Genomic DNA, 19,278 nt, shown 5'->3' with positions numbered 1-19,278 from the left:
TTTTCTTTTTTTAAAAAAACTTTTGGCTGTGTTGGGTCTTCATTGCTGCACGTGGGCTTTCTCTAGTTGCAGCAAGCGGGGGCTACTACTCGTTGCGGTGTGCGGGCTTCTCATTGCGGTGGCTTCTCTCGTTGCAGAGCACGGGCTCTAGGCGTGCAGGCTTCAGCAGTTGCAGCATGTGGGCTCAGTAGTTGTGGCTTGTGGGCTCTAGAGCGCAGGCTCAGTAGTTGTGGTGAACGGGCTTAGTTGCTCTGCAGCATGTGGGATCTTCACGGACCAGGGATTGAACCCCATGTCCCCTGCATTGGCAGGTGGGTTCTTAACCACTGCACCACCAGGGAAGTCCCTGAATTAAGTATTTAATTAAATAAATCAAAAGATAAAGTAACACTGTATTTATTATTTTTTAATAAAATGCATTTTCAGAAATGTTTCATCACAAACTAGTGCTACAAAAATAAATATAAAACAAATATACATGTTTACATATGTTACTTGTAACATAAATACACATTATTTACATGTTCAAAATTCTGAAACTCCAGCATGTTTTGTCCATGATTCTTAACATGTCTAAGAAGTAGGGAAAAAAATAAAAGCACAAATATACCACACACCATTTATATTTTTGCTTTAAAAGATTGTTCAATACAAATATGTGAACACAGTAATTTTAGGAGTATATGTTCTAAGAGCAAAGTTAGGTGTCCTATTTTAGTCTACGACCACATTTTGTAAGTGACTCAAGTTTCATTCTGCTTTGTTCTCTCATTAGAATACATCTGTTATGGTATAGATTAAAATTCTCTTTTATAGAAGGGCTTTCTGAAGAAGTTTTTTAAAATGAAAAAAGTCACTTTACTTGAAAGCCGACAAAAACGTTATTTATTAAACATATATATATCTAAAAGGAGCTTTAATCAATGAAGACTAGGAGTTGAATTAGAAAACATCAAAAGGATGGAAGAAAGACACTGTAATTTCTGTCTGATGTATTCTGGTAATTTTTCATTTTCTCCATACCTAAGTGAAGCAAAAGAGAAAAAGATAAAATTATAACTTAGTCACCTGGTTTGTAAGAGTACCAAAAGTCACATTATATTTTTCAGTAATTCTTCAATGGCAAAGGCACTTCAGAGAGATCATACAAAATTATTAGATACTTAAATTAAGCATACTCAATTTGTTTCCTTTACTTATTTTTTAAAGATTTTTTTGATGTGGACCATTTTTTTTAAAGTCTTTATTGAATTTGCTACAACACTGCTTCTGTTTTATGTTTTTATTCTTTGGCTGCGAGGTATGTGAGATCCCAGCTCCCCGACCAGGGATTGAACCTACAGCCCCCTGCATTGGAAGGTGAAGTCTTAACCACTGGACCGCCAGGGAAGTCCCTGTTTCCTTTTAAAATAGACCAATTTCTAAATGTATTTAAATAATTAAAAGAAAATTAGGTCAAAAAACTTGAACAGACTTTATAATTTCTAAAGCAAGCTGAAAATCTGGATTCTTCATTAAATTGAAGACCCTAATTTAAAGAAAATACTAAGCTAAACACATTATAAATACATTTCTATTAAATATTAAAAATTTCCAAATGACCATATCAAGTAAAATCTGAACTTTTATCTTCTGAACATGGGTTCTACCCATTTTATATCTGTATCTTTCCACTTTCTGGATCATTTGAAAGAGTTGATTTAACAAAACCTCTCACTTTATGAGTTCTTTAAATGATGGTACTGCATATATACACACAAAAGCAGTTGGTAGATATCCACAAGTTATATTTGTACCAAGTATTTTCTCTACAATATGCACTTTTCATAAAGTAGCATGTTTGTACTGGTACTGTCGGCACCCTACCTCTTTTCAGTAGGTTATGGTTTGAAATGTGGAGACCAAACTACTGCTTATTGTTACTATTCCCAGATCCTCCTTGTTAGCATACTTATTAGCCTGGCATACATCCTCATTTAGAATGAATATATACATTCAAAAAAGTCTTTTAACATTAATCACTTTACATTAGATCAGGGGATACAGCCTTTCATTTGGGAAAAATAATCTGGTTACCTTTTAAAAGAAAGCTTCCTTGTTTCTATGTTCTTTTATGTAAATTCTCTAAGTATATTTGAACTTAGAAGTCCATTACTTATGAAAAGGGCCAACCTAGTTAGACTGAAGGAATAAGAAGGCTAAAGGAGTCTAACCACTTGGAGTGGATAATCCATACCAATTACCCTGCATTCCTGTAAACACTCATAAAATATGCATTAGACTATATGAGCTGCTATGAATATTTAACAGTTTAAATAATAATATGAACTTTGTCAACATGAAAATAGTAACTTTATTAAGTCATTTATTTCATCATATAGATAAAACAAAATTAGAGCAAAGAGCTGAATCTCAACCAGTATTTTAAGAACTTACCTAGTTGTTTGACCATCTGGAGATGTATAACTAATAGAAGACACTCCTGCTTGCACGACCAACTGGGACCCATCATTAAACTGAACCCACACAGCTCCACTAGTTAACTAGAAAAGTAATAAGCAAGCAAAATTACTACAGAGGATATGAAGTTCTTAAAAGGTACTCATGTTTAAAAGGATTTTCATATAGTTTAAAAAGAAAACAAAACAACCCTTCAGGTAACTACAAATTTGGGGCTGTGATGGTAGTAACATTTGAGAATATTCATATCTTTTTCAGATTATTCCTTTAATGGATAGGGCATCATAAATTAAAATTATTCTACATAAATCCTGTTTCCCATTCATTTCCACTAGGCTATCTAAGCAACCTTTTTTTTTTTCCTTTCCCATAGTATTTCTAACCAAGAAGAGATTTAGGAAATAACCAAGCAACACTTTCTTAAATTAGAATTTCCCTCTATTCTTTGTTCTTAGGCCAAAAGAATTTCTATTCTGCTTGAGAATGTTACATCTTTGCTTTTGAAATTGGTTTCTTTAGTCACTGATGTTTACAATGTGCCACTCCAAACAGAGTACAGAGAAGACATGGACACTGGAATCAAATAGACCTGGGTTTACATCCAGATTCTGCAAACTAGTAGGAATGTGCAAGTCAACCATCCATTATGAGCCATAATTTTACTATCTATGAAAGGCGATAACATCAACTTTACTAGGTTTTATTTTGGGAAATGAGACAATGTATGTGGAAAACATGGTACCACATAGCATGTACTCAGCAAATGCTGAGTTCCCTTCCCGATATTTCCTACCCCCCATAAAGGACTAGGCTATATTTTACTTCACTGGTAAGTAAAAATTACATGTGCTGTGCTCAAACATCTCCAAAGTTCAAGCTTTCAGAAAATATACAAATCTAAGTTTACACCTACATAAAATTCTTTAAGTTTGAAACTCAATGTAGACCTAATTTTTAAATGCAAAAATTCTTTTCTGCCAAATAAAAATTACTCTATTAATATAGATTACAAATACTTTCTAAAACTTACGATGCCCTGGGCATTCTCAAATCCTAATGTTTAGCCATCATCATGACCTCTACTTTAAAAACAAATGGCAAGGGCTTCCCTGGTGGCGCAGTGGTTGAGAATCTGCCTGCCAATGCTGGGGACACGGGTTCGAGCCCTGGTCTGGGAACATCCCACATGCCGCGGAGCAACTAGGCCCGTGAGCCACAACTACTGAGCCTGTGCTCCGCAACGAGAGAGGCCGCGATGGTGAGAGGCCCACGCATCGCGATGGAGAGTGGCCCCCGCTTGCCGCAACTAGAGAAAGCCCTCACGCAGAAATGAAGACCCAACACAGCCAAAAATAAATAAATTAATTTTTTAAAAAAATGGCAAGAACAGGTCACCTAGGCCCTAGCAGGCAATTTGTTATCAACAATATCTAGAGCTTTCCATCTGTATACAAATAAAAAAATTTGAAAATTATTAATGATATAATCAATGCAAAAAGTGTAAAAACTGTCTTGCAAAGAGAAATCTAACTTCTCACCTGTGTAGCCCAACCGACATTTTTCACAAAAACAGACTTGAAAAGTTGTGCTGATTTAGGGAGACAATCTTTTAGACTACTAGGAGAGCTGTTAGTTCCAGAAGCTGCACCTGCAAGGCCAAGTCCTTCATTTGTAACCATCTACAAATAATAAAAGAAAGAAAGATATTATTCCTTAGCATTCTAATAAGCCAACTTCAGCAAAAGTAGATGATGACCAGATTTTCATTATCTTAAATTAATTTTTAAAGGACAAAATTAAAAAAAAATACAATCACATTACAGAAAATTGGAAAAGTATAAAATAGGAAAAAAAATCACAGAACTACTGTTTTGATTTTGGTAGATTTCTTTTGTCTTTTTTTCCCAAGGTATAATTTTTCATAGCTTCAATTATAGTATGTATGTTTGTGTGTGTGAATACACACATACCCATATACACAAACAGAGATCTATTTCTATAATCTTGCATTTTACTACATTGCTATATAGTTTTTATTGGCATGATAGTTCATTGAATAAAAATATAAGTTTGTTTAACCATGATTCTATCATGGATATTAAGGCAGTTAATGATATTTTACTAGCAAAAATAAAACAATATATATGTTAATATATTTAGCTTTTTCCCAGAGGAGTCAGGTTAGGCCTTGCTGAGGTAATATTTAAACTGAGTCCTGAAAGATGAGAAAGAATTAGCCATTAAGAGGTTCAGGAAAAGAGTTCCAGGTCAAGTGAAGAGCATGTGAAAAGGCCCTGAGAGTTTGGCTTAATCAAGGAACTAGGCACAGAGAGTGTGGGGTAGCTCAGGATGAGACTGGAAAAGTAAGTAGGTGATAGTAAGGCCACAGTAGGGTGTTTTAGTTTGATATCAAGGACATTAGGCAATCATTGAAGAGTTTAAAGTACAGAAGTGACATATATTTACTTACAGAAGGATTAAGTATTGGTGCCTGTTTTGGAGAAGCTGCACTATTTATGATCATTCTATTCAGAGATGGTGTCTCTCTCATTGGGTAGTTTGGATCCACAGAAGGAGGAGGTGTTAAGGCCTTAGGTGAACTAGTACTACTAGGTTTTCTGAAGGAGAAAGATATGTCAAATACATTCTTTTAAAGCTTTCAATTTATAGAAAACAAAAGAATGTTCATAATGTAAACATTAAACTGTTTTTTTTAAAAAAACATTTCTACACATTTTAGCCATATTTAATAAATTTTCAAACATTTACCTTCCTACAATTATTGGGAAAAAGGGAGCACTTCCACTTTTCTTTTCCTCTTCTGAAATTATGGATTCCAGTGCTAAACAAATACGGTGGCCCTATTTCAAAAGAGTGCTTTCTGTCATTACTTCATCTATGTCATTTGTATTATTATTAATTGGTAAGAAAAAACCTACTAAAAGTCGGTACATACCTCATTAGCATGGTTCATATACATTTTTATTTCCTCTTTCAAGCTATTAACTTCACTTTCACCTTTTAAGGTGTAAGATTTGCCAGTCTTTTCGATCACCTGAATTAAATCTTCTGTTTTGTGTATCTTTGCTCCTTAAAAATTAAGCAGAAAACCCTTTATTATTTCTTTAAATATTACTAGATTTATATTCATTATCATACCCCAGTACATAATGACTCCCAGATCAAGGTAACATTTATATTCACTTATTGGCCATTAATAAAATGAGGCTCTCAAAGTAGTATTCAAAAAATAAAGGCCATTTTTCTTTTCCGCATATAACTGGCTTAAGTTTGATACTTTTATATTTTTAAAAAACCACTACTCTCATACAAAAACATAAGTGAAGGACAGCTATAATTATGTGTACTGTGTGAGTGCATGTACTATGTGTCCCTTAAAGGAGGAAACTTTACAAATTAAAAAGTAAACATCTTTATAGATTTAGAAAATAAAATTCTCTGGTTCAACCTTATCCTTTTGTGATATTTATTATCCTAAAAATTTGGTATGTGTCCGTTTAAATTTCTAGTAAGAAACAGGATATTGTTTATTTCATGTTATTTTTTTATAATATCAATCAGAATGTTGTTAAACTGGAGCCAAAAGGGGAAAGAGAATTAATATACACATTAGAAAATAAATTGTTTACAAGCAAGTATATATAAATTTTGATTAACATTTGACATATAGTATAGTGTGCTGTGTAATTTTTATGTATGGATACACACACACACACACACCCCTCGCTGTGTTGGGGAGTTCCCTGGTGGTCTAGTGGTTAGGATTCAGAGCTTTCACTGCTGTGGCCTGGGTTCAATCCCTGGTCGGGGAACTGAGACCCCACAAGCCATGCAGCGCAGCCATAAATAAAATAAATAAATAAATCTCATTGTGTTGAATTTACAACAAACAAAAAACCAAAAAACCCCACAACTACTAAGTTACAAACTAAAGGGAAAAAAATTACCATTTCTAAATGGCACTTACCATCATAAAACCAAACCTCAAAATCAGCACCAGGGGAATTCTCCATCAAAACACATTTAGCGTATCTTGTAAAATAAGTGATTTTGGGAGATTTAGATCTTACAAGCTGCACAAATCTGGAAGCATATTGATATTTTCGCCAGTACTTTTCTAGGGAGAGAAAACAAAAAAGTTACCTAACATTAGGGAATAAAGTGTTGACATAAATTCCGTAACAGTCTAACATTTATTTCTACTCTTCCTCAAAAATTCAAGTCGAAAGTTAATACTCCCATTACCCAAAGTTAACAGTTCCATTATCCAAATAAAAATATTTTAGAGATGTAAGTCTACTATTTTAATGAAAACTAAAGACAGTATAATAAAATTCCTAAGAAGTATATAACAAAATCTGATGATTAGTATCATGATTATTAAAGATTTTTTTGATGTGGACCATTTTTAAAGTCTTTATTGAATTCGTTGCAACATTGCTTCTGTTCTGTTTTGGTTTTTTGGCCATGAGGCATGTGAGATCTTAGCTCCTCGACCAGGGGATAGAACCCGCACCCCCTGCATTGGAAGGTGAAGTCTTAACCACTGGACCACCAGGGAAGTCCCAGTCTCATGATTATTTTAAAAATCTCTTACTTTGAATCACTGACTCCTTATTAAAAGTAAGATAATGACCCAGGAAAGTTTTAATAAATGAAATGAAAAGAGTTCTACCTGAGATATCAGAACCAAATGACTTTAGGAAAAGAAATGTAGCACTTTTTATATTAGTAAAACATAGAGTAGTAAATTTTAGCAGTTCCCTGTAACTATGGTCATTTATAATATTTGATAGTCTTGCTATGTGTCTTAATTTCTAACAGAGTTAGATTAGATAGGTTCTCTTATTTGCTTCTAAGTTACCTTAGGGAAGTCTTACTACTCAGTAGTTAATTTCCCAATTCATAATATCCAGAAGCTAAGCTAATTTAGTTAACCACAATTACAAGTGATCATTATGTAGCACAGTAATGATTTCAAAAGTCAAAAACCAGATACTTCATGTTGAATTTTTAACATGATTCTAGACAAATTGTAACTATACAAGTGTACAAATTATATTTGTGTGACACATGACTAATATTCTAGAGTTAGTTTTTACTTAAGTAAACAATAAAATACCATTATAACACAGAATATGACTAAATATTGGATTAGTAAGGTATAGCACATCTCACCAGATATAAAGTTATAAGAACATAACCTGCATCCCAACTGAAGCCAAAATATTTACAATTTATGATACCCACAGTACAGAGTTTATGTATATATAAATCCATTATCTAAATTTATTCCCTGGTAAATTTACATACCTGGTAAATTGTCAAAACTGTACCTACTGATGTTGTCAGTAGGTGAGGGCGGTCTATCTGCAAGAGGAAAACCTCTTCCGTCATTTGGATAATAAATAGTGATCTGGCAAAAAATTTTTAAGAATTCTGATTATATGCCATTAAGTTAGAGCACTATATTTTGTTACTAAAATTATAAAAAGAGCTCACATGTATATTATTTTTATTGAAAATGCTAAATATTCTCTAAAAGTAATTTTTTTGCTTTTTAAACTTAAGCCTAAAGTTTAGATTTTGTTCCTGGTTATAATTATTTTTTACACCACACTAATTTATTTAAAGGTATGTAGTATACTATTTTAGTTTTTGAATTCCAGAGATACTATCATATCAGGAAAAGCGACTAAAAGTTGTTTTTTAAATATCATTATAGAACAAATGGAATGATAAATGCTTAAGTGATAAAGCTGCAAGATAATAAAGGAAATCCACATTACCATATTTCCATCACTAGATATATGAAGAACTTCTTTCACATATTCTTGAGATGCATACTCCTTTAGAAGCTCCACACATACCTCCTCTGAATCAAGTATGCTCACCTAAAAAAAAAAACAACTAAAATCAGTAACAATTCTCTTATTTACCAGAACAGTTCTGACATACATATTAGTTAAGAGAAAAGTACTTAACCATGGCAGAAACAAAAATTAAAGTAAAAATCAAATAGCCGCTTCACTGCAATTGTCTAGACCACAGGTGTATTTCAGCACAACTGTGAAACATAAGGAGCAAAGGAAAGAAGCTATAATGAAGTGTGAAATGATAACCAGTGAACAGAAAGAAAGCAGAAGGTAGGGTGGAGAATTTAAGGGCTTGAAAAGACAATAGCACGCCAAATAAAGGCAAGACTGGGTGAAAGGGAAAACAGGGACAAACAGGATGAAGACAGAATTAAAAAATCAAAATCACCATTCCCAATGCACACATGACATTAAAAAAAAAATGCTGTACTTAATTTTGTGCATACTCCTTTTCTTTAAATAGTTTCAGATGTTAAAAAAGTGATATTTTCTAGTTTATCTTTTTGAGACTAGATTAAATGTAGAAACAATGAAAACAAAAGCAAAAGATAGTATTAAATATTAACTTAGTTATTAGGATTGTGAATAATATTTAACACAGTATTTAGCCAGTATTACTTTTAAATGTTTTTCATTATCAATAATTTAAAATTCAAAAATTACTATCAATTCACCATTCTTAAAGTACCCAGAAGGAAACAATAGCTATTTTCCCATAAATACCCAGTCTCTTTTAAGTGAGTTTATCAAGTACGTATCAAAAATACAGGGACATTATAGGGAACTGAAAAGATATTATTATGTTTGATACCAGAAACCATATACTCAAGGAAAATATCATCCAGTGATTTAGAAAAATAATAGACATACCACAGCCTTCTTCGTTTTCTGTCTGATTGGTTTTAACCTGTAAGCAGTCAAAGGAGACGTAATGCTTCGTAATGTATGTTTCTGATACCCCAATGGTGGCTCCACACCCCTCGTCTTGCTTTGTTCGGAAGAAGGATCTAAGCCAAAAATAGATTCTTGTTGAATTATCTCAGGTTTACTGTGAAATGCAGTCATGTATTTCATGTTATTCAACTGTTTTGCAGAATGCGCATTATCAGAAGCATCAGGGCTCTTTTTGGCTCTTATATCAGTCCAGGCATTTCTTGTTGTGTCCTGCAAATCTGGATGGCCCTGGAAATCTCTGTTTGGGCTAATGCTGTTGCACTCAGTAGTTTCTCTTAAATGAGCTATAATATACATAGAATAAAGCAATTTAGTGAATAATTAAAAAGTCAAGTCTACACAAAACAATGTCATGCTGGTTACAATAGCATTCTTTTTTCCTGAGGAACAAAAGAAATCTAGTTTTAAAAAAAAGCTTGTAATTTTTCAGTTTAAGATACGGCATAAGGGAATTCCCTGGTGGTTTAGTGGTTAGGATTTGGCGCTTTCACTGCCAAGGGCCCAGGTTCAATCCCTGGTTGGGGAAATAAGATACCACAAGCTGCACGGCTCGGCCAAAAAAAAAAAACCAACAAAAAGATATGGCATAATAAAAGTGACTTTAAAAGGACATTTTAAGCCAGACTGCAAAGGAATACCTTTAGTCTAAGACTAAGAAAGAAAAGATATTAATATGAAATTAATGTTTCAATCAAAGCAAAAACTAGTCACCTAGGGTCACTTACTAATACTAAAGCAACTGCCAATGCTGCAACAAATAATAGATTTGAGAGGAGTTCCCAGGTAATCATTCTACATAACATGTAAGTTCACTCTCTTTAAGCTAAGGACTATTTCATCTTTACTTACAAAATATGCAACTAAAACCAAAACACTCTAAAATATATGAAATAGGTTTATTATTAATACTTAATATAAATGTATTTGTACCCACATTTCTAAAACAGTTCTTGAACTTTATCCATTTAAATTTTATATAGTTTTAGAATTCACATGGGAACATTATTTTTTTTAAAGCCCTTAAAATGATTAGACTATATAAAACTTTGTAAGGCAATTTTTCTAATGCTAAACTATAAAAATCTATATCTCAGCTTTCCCCTTAAATGACTTTTAAGTGCCTCCCTCCATAATTCCCATTATGACAGAAAATATCCTACATCAAATAATATACTTTAAAATTGTAGCAGCACTACTAGAGTATTATAAACAAAGTTACTTCAGACATGTCCATGTTTACCAAATAAAAGTATCTATAAACATAATAGAAGGTTAAGTGCAAGATTAAGCACATGGCAGTTCTGTAGTTTTAAAAAACATAAACTTGAATTATCATCTTTAACAAGTATACATGAGAAGATTAATTCTCTTTTGGGCCCTTGAAAATAATATACATGAAAAAAATAGACTCTTGAGGTGACATAACTCTATGCTTAAATTACAGCCATATTACGCACTTGTCTGAGGTAACATGATACTTAGTAAAAAATTCTCTCCTCCTCTCCATGTTTCTTTTTTATTCTCTTTCTTCCATCATTATTTTCCAACCCACCTTCTGTGAATGTCATGTTCAATAATGAGAAATGTTTAACTTTCAAACTCTGTATCTATAAATAAAATAATGACTTGGATGAAAGCTGTTTAAAAATGTTTAGGTTTTAGTAGCTGTGTATTTTAGTGTATGTGAGGTCCCATTGGTACACTATGATGATCCACATCACCTTCTACTTAAAAATAAAGTCAACCATCTTTTGATTATTTTATAGGCACTGATAGTAGGTACTTATTACAGAGAGGCTGCAAGAGCGCAGGGGTTAAGAGTAAAGTCTCTGAGCCAGACTGCTTGGGTTAGACTCCTCTCTCTTGTATTTATGGACAGTGCAGCTTGGCAAATTAACCTTTGCGTACTACTATTTCCTCATTTGTAAGACAGGGCTAATAATAGTATCTTCCTCATATGGTTTTTGTGAGAATTATTAATAAGTTAATAATATATGTTAAGCATTAAGGACAGTGGCTGATACAGTAAATACTCAAACTGTGTTAACAGCAATTATTACTATTATTGTAACAGTTTATTGAAAATGTACTATTTTCTTAAGAAAACCCAAATAGAAAACTGCAATGCTTGGTAAGTGGCCAAGTCATTAACTTTTTATTAAATAGTCCATTAAAAACTCACCATTTATTTGCAGATTCCCAAACCACTGTTGCACCATTTCAGTCTGAGCTGTCTGGTCTGGAAATGGAAAAGGAGTTTTTCCATTTTTTGGACAAAGATGATTGGAGCTAAACAAAGAAAAAAAATTTCCCATAAACTAATAAAAAATTAAAAGGTAGTAACCTTTTAAGATAAAAAAACACTAAAAAAGGGAGCTCTCTTCTGATATGAATACCTAAAAATTTTTACATTAACTGTAGAACCCAACATTTGCATAACTAAATTGTGTCTATGAAGCTAAATTCCCATGCCAAAATGCCCATGGCACTGTGACATTTCTATATGGCTACTGTCCTCTTTTAATTTAAACATAAAAATCAAAGATCAGAAAAAGAAAAACACTAGTCACTAAAAACTTGCCTTCATGTGAGAAGCAGTCAATATGATTACTCATCACTTAGGGTCAACTTCTCTTTCTCTATTTGTGTGTGTGTGTGTGTACAGTTACTGTTAAGAGTACTTTAGGAATCAGACATGTTTAATATATGATACATCGCACTGGAGACCTGCTTCATATAAAATTTAAAATGACACTAGAAATTCCCAAGTATTAAACACATACTACAAATACATTCATGAGCACATATACTCATTTTAAGAGATTCTTAACCACAATTCAAAATCATCATTCTGATTCTCTTCCTATTAAAAAACAGAAGTCATAGTTAAAAGTGCCCCAGGAATATCTGACAAGGTAACCCTTAGTTAGATGCAGCTTCATGTTTGTGCTAATACAATGTTTATTGAAAAGTAAAATGCTTTTTGATAGAATTATTCTTACAGTGCTTGATTGTTATCAGGTCTTTCAAAAGATCCAGAACCATTGGATGTCTTTTCTTTAAAGAAGTGAAGAATATTAGCATTGCTGTTTGTGGATGAGTATCTTTCTTCATTTTCATCTACTCCTGATCTTTTGGATTTTGAAAGCATTTCTGCTGAGTAACATCGTTCCATTGGATACGTTTTCGCTCGCGACTGACTATTAGAGATGCCAGATCTATCAGAGGAATGGGCTCTACGAAGGTATCGAGAATGTGGCCTTTCTTCTGCCTCTTGGATTGCTCTTCCCCTTCCACTATTACTGGTTTCTTGTTCTTGATTTCCCCACTGAGTATAAAGGCTGCTTCCATCTCCTGAAGAAGAAAAATCACTTGAATTTTTATTCTTTGGAAATATAGTCATTTTATTTGGGAGTGGCTGGTCAATCAAAAGTCTTCTTCTGTCAAATAAACCACCACTCATACTGGTACTGGAAGAAGCCGTAATTGCAGTAGAAATTGTGGCATGTCCACTATCAATAGAGTCTTCTACAGTTCCTAAATCTTTACTTTTTGTTGAAGAATTTCGGGACATAAAAGGATGGTCTAATACTGAAGACAGACTTAAACGATCTGCTGGATTTCTACGAAGTAACTGGTGAATAAGGTCCTTGGCTTCTCTTGACAAAAAAGTTGGCATTTCATAATCTGCCAATACAACTTTATTTAACGTGTTCTTGATGGTGTCCGTGTCAAAAGGTGGTCTTCCAATAAGTAACGTATAAAACATACAGCCCAAGGACCAAATATCAGATTCAAGTCCATGTGCACTTCGAGTTGCAATTTCTGGGGAAATGTAATTAGGAGTTCCACATAAAGTATAGTGCTTTTCGTGTGGCATTTTCAATTGAGTGGCCAGCCCAAAATCAGCGATCTTGATGTTCATATTACGCGTAAGTAAGAGGTTAGAAAGTGTGAGGTCCCGGTGTAATATACCATGAGAATGGAGATACAGCATTCCTGTGATGATCTGGTGCATGAAGTGTCGAGCTATTAGAATGCAAAAATTAAAACTACAATTTAGAAAATCTGAAGATTCAGTATTTAGAATACATCATGAAACCCAAGTACATATGCCAGTATGACAATTAGTAAACTGGTTTGTAGCTTAGTTTTACCAGCCAAAATACCACTCTGATAATTTCATAATATTCTTTAATAATTCCTATTAAGACAACTAGGCACTCCTTTTAAACTCTGTCCTTTCCAACTAATGAGTTTTCTAAATACAGTTAAGGGAGGCTTAATTTTAATAGGAACTGGGAGTGACCAGAGTTAACTAGGGTAATTAGAAGTCCATAGAAAGAGAAAATATTTCTAATTAAACAATTCATAAATAATTCAAATTGTAAAAAAGAGAAAAAAAGAAAAGCAAGCTGTATTTCCTTTGATGTCCTCCCAAACCCTCCTAAAAAGTAGTCACTATTAACAGTTTATATATATTCTTTTAAACTTTTCTTCCATGTGCTTATGTACACTTAAATCTATAGAAATACACTGTAATAAATGTTTTTAAAATATAAAAATGGTATAAAAATATAGTTTATTACTTTTTTTTGGCCACTTCACAATATTTCTTGGCAATATTTCTATGTCAGTACACATAGATCTCCATCTTGTTAAATTGCTATTGATTAATATTTGGGTCATTTCAAGATTATAAAAAAATATAGCAATAAACATTCTTGTACATGCTTGTTTTCTTGTGCATATAAATGGGGTGCTTCATTATGGTAAATTCAAGAAGTAGAATCACTGGGTTCAAAGATAAAATTTAGTATTTTAATACCTTGCCAATCGCCCTTCAAAAGGCTGTTATTTTCAAGCATATCCTTGTTGAAATTAGGTAGTCTCAATCCAATGGGTAAAAAAATGGTACTCGTTATTTTAGTTGGCATTCTTATGATTACTACTGATTTTGAGCATCTTTTCGTATGTTTATTGGCCAATTATACTTTCTCTTCTGTGAACAGTCTGCTTACATCCCCTGTCCATTTTCCTATACAATTATCTTTTCTTTTAAGGCATGCCTTATATTTTAAAATTAATTGGACAGCCATTTGTTATACAAATATTTTCTTCCTATCTTTAACTTTTAAATTTGTTGACAGTATCCTTTGTCATACACATTCTTAATTTTAATTAGTCAAATTGGTAATTCATTTTCTTCCTATCTTTTGCAAGTTGTCTTATTTAAGAAGGCCTTACTATTATACAGTATTATGAAAAATGCAGTACTCATCATCAATATGTATATGAATTTATTTTCTTATTATGTATTATGTTCTTATTTTCAGTCTAAGGATATGAACATTTCCTTAACTCTTAACACATATGACCAAATTGTTTTCCAAATGGGTTAAATATAGATCAAATGGACAAAAAGCCTATCAGCAACCACCTTTCTTAGCTTTCAATCTTAGCCTGCAATGTCAGTTAGCAGGGTAAGATAATTTGAAAACAATCATTTGTGTGATGATATACGGACCTTACTTGGTCCTGATCTGAACTGTAAAAAAAGTTACTTATAAGAAACTGGGGAAGCTGAAACTGACAATGTGTTTGACAGTAAGGAATTATTAGGTGTGATAGTGACTTTGTGCTTATGTTTTTTGTTTTTTTTTTTAAAGTCTGCATTGTTTAAAGATAAAAAGATGTCTATGATTTGCTTCAATATACTCTGAGGAATTGGGGGAATAAGAAGGGTACAGATGAAACAATGAGTTGATAGTTTTGGAAGCTCAGTAGTAAGTTCATAGGGGCTCATTATATTACTGTCTCAACTTAAGTGTTTGACATTTTCTATAATAAATGGTTTCAACAGGTACTGTGTTTGACTTAGAAACTACTTTATAGTCATCAACAGCATCCTAAAAAGCTTTTTCTAAATTTGAAAAGATACACATTCAACTGTGACCAATGACTTAATTTAAAATGTTGTTTTGGCAAAAGATGGATAGCAAATTTCTTCTTCTACTTTATTTCTGTAATGCCTGAATTACTTACATGAATTAACAACTTTCTTAATTTGGGGGGGAAAAATCTCTTTTTATAGCCCAAAGTAATAATTGAAACAGTTTTACTAAATATTATAAAAAGTACATTCTTCAAAACTACAAAGAGTAAAATTTGTATTTTCCAAAACCAATTTTTTTTAAGAAAAATGAAAGAAAGAAAAGAAGCACAGCCTACCTTCATTTTCTGAGAATGGTTTTCTTCTGTTTTTTATATACCTGTTCATCTCTCCATTATGGCACATTTCTAATACTAGGTACACATAATTGTTATCTTCAAAATAGTTATACAGCTGAAATGTAAAAGGGCATAATAAATTATAATACAGAAAAATTCAATGCCCTTGGCCACTGTTATAAAATTTGTATCTTACCTCCAAGATAGAAGGATGTTTCAATTGGCAATGTATTTTCACCTCATTTTGGACTCTCTGTACCATTCCAGCTTTGTACATGGCTTTCTTATCTATCTAAAAATAACATGAGAGGTTTAAATGTTAATGATAAACTTTCAAATGTGAAGTTGTCATGTTAACTTTGAAAAGAGAAAGTATACTATAAAATATTCTGAAGTCCTTTTATCTTCTTTTTGAGATCAATTTATTTCGTTGTCTATTTTCCCCATGCACCTAGCAAAGTGCTTGACAGGGTGGACATTCAATAAACTTGCCCAATGCATTCTAATACACTCTACCAACTTAAAGAATTTAATAGCTCAACCATCATATCTATGATAATAACAACAAATAAAATTTAGCAAAGCTTTAAAACAAATCTTCCCTTTTCCTACTGGTTTAGGTGTTTCTTAATTTCCTTATGTTACTCCTATTAGACTGACTTCTAACAATCAAGAATAGTATTTTAGCTTTTTACAGTGTAATACAGAACTATGCACAGTGTATTCTTATTATAAACAAATTATTATTTGTTCTTTGACTGCTACCAATTACTCTAAGTACATATAATTAGAACAGATACCAAATCTAATGAACATGAGTAAAGATAGAACACTTATTTAAGCATGGTTAAGGATCTCCTAAAAGATCCTTAAGTTTAACTGTTGGAACTACTGTCTTCTGCCTAAGCAGTGGGTTTTTTACAGCATAAAGAAAAGGCTGGCGGGTAAGGAGTTTCTAACATCTCAAGTAGCAAACCTCTCTAGTTACTTGCAAAGCAGAAGTGAGAAACTGATTAACATATTCTTACCATTTTGATTGCAACTTCCAAACCAGTGTGAATGGACTCAGCTCTATAGACACCAGCAAATGATCCTTTACCAAGCAGATTTCCAACTTTAAAATCCTTAAAAGTTAAAATTAAAGAATATGTGTAATGATTTTCGATGCAGAAAGGAAGAAAAAATAGGAAGGGGCTGGAAAAAAGAGGCTAAAATGGATCGGGAGGAGAACTTGCATTCAAAATTCAAGCAGGTATCACACCTCGATACAGCAGGTGTCTGGGGTGGACAGCATGTTGACGCCTTGTGGGTCTCTGAGCTTCCAGGCTGGTCTCTGGATAGAGCACCCTAATGGTCTGGTTCCTCAGCCTCAGCGTAGCCTCAGCATCCTCGTCCCACTCCCAACCTGCCCCCGAGAGCTAAGGCCCTGAACGGAATCCCGCCGCAACTCCCGCCGGAGGTAACCGCCATCCCCTTGGAGAAGGGGAAGATAGCCTTGCCCTGCTCTAGCGCGGCAGCTCCGGCGGGATCGCTGACATGAAGCTGCGGTGTCTAGGGACAGAAGGGCGGGGCCGCGAGCAACACACCTGTCCCACCGCCCCCGCGTCTCAGAGGGGCGGGCCGCTCCGCCCTCAAACAGCCGGGCCCCCGGCGGTTGGGACCCTCCCAAAGCACTCCGGCGTCCAACCTGCAGCCGTTAGCTGCGCTCTCTCCCCTTCCTGCCAGGGTCTCGACGAGTCCCGGCACTCCGACTCCCACCCGCCCTACTGGGGACTGCCGAGTCTTTTCACCTCGATCTTCTCCCCGATGCAGGTCGCCATATTTCCAGGCCGCGGTCCGTGCTCCCTGGATTAACTCCCTTTACGCAGTCCTTTCGAGGCAGCGCTCCAAGTAGGCAGCGTGTCTTGGCGTCCATCAGGCTCGGCTCTCTAGGCCGCCGCTCCCGGCGACGACACTACAGCCACCGAAAGGTCTCCCGGGCACCTTCCGAGGCCTGGGCGGCGCCTCCGCGCTCCCATTTTGAAAAACTCCCGCCGGTTGCCGTTCTAGCGAGGTTGGAGGGGACGTAAGGAGGCGGGGCGTTCCGCAGAAGCTGCGCCTGGGCGCGCATGCGTGGCAGGCTCCTTATCCGCTCGCCTCCGGGCCGAGGACCGGAAGTGCTTTGGCGGCCTAGAACTTGGTTGGGAGCGTTAGCAGTTCGGCTCTTGGAAGACCCGCGCAAGACGGATAAAAAAGGTAGCCTAAGATATGAGATATTCACAACTAGTCAGTTACTCACTTCACGGTCTGAAAAGCTACTTCTTCCAATTCTGTAAAGGGTTTAAAACAATTTTTGAATTCCAAATGCTTAAACTTGACGGAGCAGCATAGGGGAAAAAAGTCAGTACCTGACTTAACCACCGGTTTACACCTCTGTACTTACTCCAGTTTTTCATATCTGTAATGAATGGATACGGTGCTTTAAGAAAATTGACTCCATTATTTATTTTGGTAAATTTCTATTAATTATAACGCCATCTGTAGAATAACACATTTGAGAGTTCTCACACTCGTGCGATAATGTATTGATCAAAAAAGACCTCCGACGGGCTTCCCTGGTGGCGCAGTGGTTGGGAGTCTGCCTGCCGATGTAGGGGATCGGGTTCGGGCCCCGGTTCGGGAAGATCCCTCATGCCGCGGAGCGGCTGGGCCCGTGAGCCATGGCCAATGAGCCTGCGCGTCCGGAACCTGTGCTCCGCAATGGGAGAGGCCACAGCAGTGAGAGGCCCGCATACCACACACACACACAAAAGACCTCCGAGGGCTTCCCTGGTGGCGCAGTGGTTGAGAGTTCGCCTGCTGATGTAGGGGACACGGGTTCGTGTCCCGGTCCGGGAAAATCCCACATGCCGTGGCACGGCTGGGCCCGTGAGCCATGGCCGCTGAGCCTGCGCGTCCGGAGCCTGTGCTCCGCAACGGGAGAGGCCACAACAGTGAGAGGCCCGCGTACCGCAAAAAAAAAAAAAAAAAGACCTGAAATTTTTATAAGTTTATAAAAATCTTATATGTTCTTGTATAATGTTATGTCATAATTCTTGTTATTACTTTAAAATGTATATCTCAGAAATAACTAAAAAAAAAAGAGACCTCTGAGGTTGGTATGATACACTTTATGCAGATGAGAAGATGGTGATATTCAGCAAGGATATGTAACAAACTGAGAACTACTCCACAAACTTAGGTCAGTTTCTAAATGGAAAGCTCTTTTCTTCTACATTAATGGATATATCAGGTTTATGTAAGTTTGTCTACCTGCAAGCTGTATAAAAGCTGTTCAGAGAAAAGTCAACTTTTCCCTTCGTTCCTGGAAATCCTTCCTTTAGGGTTATATATTACAACGCTTGAGCGGTTGGTTCCAGAGTCCAGTCTTCCAATTAGACTTGCTTTTGCTGTTAAACTTTCAGAAGTTCCTGTAATTTGCTGTCATTGTGGGTTTTTTTTTTTTGGTGGGGGGTGGAGGTTGTGGTGTTTATCCTTTATTCTGTTAGTATCAGGGATTATATCGACAAAGAATGTTTTAGAGCGGTTATAGGTTCACAGGAAAACTTAGTGGAAGGTACTGAGAGTTCCCATATACTCCCTCCTCTAAAACATGCATAGCTTCCCCCATTATCAACATCACTCACCAGAAAGGTACATTTTTAATAAGGATGAACCTACTTGACTCATCATAATCATGCAAAGTCCATAGTTCACC

General features: G+C 35.2%; 1 protein-coding gene across 5 annotated transcripts; it reads right to left on the bottom strand.

Moving 5' to 3' along the window:
• Positions 1–380: 380 nt before the first annotated feature.
• On the bottom strand, positions 381–17,598 carry PLK4 (polo like kinase 4). 5 transcript variants are annotated; one of them, XM_027103673.1, is made up of 16 exons: positions 17,333–17,598; positions 16,571–16,666; positions 15,739–15,834; positions 15,543–15,657; positions 12,314–13,340; positions 11,494–11,600; positions 9,228–9,595; positions 8,271–8,375; positions 7,795–7,897; positions 6,449–6,598; positions 5,417–5,550; positions 5,230–5,321; positions 4,931–5,078; positions 3,999–4,139; positions 2,437–2,543; positions 381–1,023 (listed from the first exon to the last, which is right to left on the bottom strand). In XM_027103673.1, exons 1-16 carry the CDS (start codon positions 17,360–17,362, stop codon positions 921–923), a joined length of 2,922 nt encoding a protein of 973 aa, XP_026959474.1. In that variant the 5' UTR covers positions 17,363–17,598; the 3' UTR covers positions 381–920. The 5 variants fall into 5 exon arrangements, with proteins under 5 accessions (XP_026959474.1, XP_026959473.1, XP_026959478.1 ...); XM_027103672.1 differs by lacking the exon at positions 17,333–17,598 and adding an exon at positions 16,804–17,076; XM_027103674.1 differs by lacking the exon at positions 17,333–17,598 and adding an exon at positions 16,804–17,066 and having other exon boundaries at positions 391–1,023; positions 9,228–9,364.
• Positions 17,599–19,278: the final 1,680 nt, after the last annotated feature.

The sequence above is a fragment of the Aethalodelphis obliquidens genome, unplaced genomic scaffold, assembly GCF_003676395.1.
Source record: "Aethalodelphis obliquidens isolate GAN/ISIS:26980383/991018 unplaced genomic scaffold, ASM367639v1 scaffold6, whole genome shotgun sequence".
Taxonomy (NCBI): Eukaryota; Metazoa; Chordata; class Mammalia; order Artiodactyla; family Delphinidae; genus Aethalodelphis; species Aethalodelphis obliquidens.
This window is presented reverse-complemented; position numbering and strand designations above follow the sequence as displayed.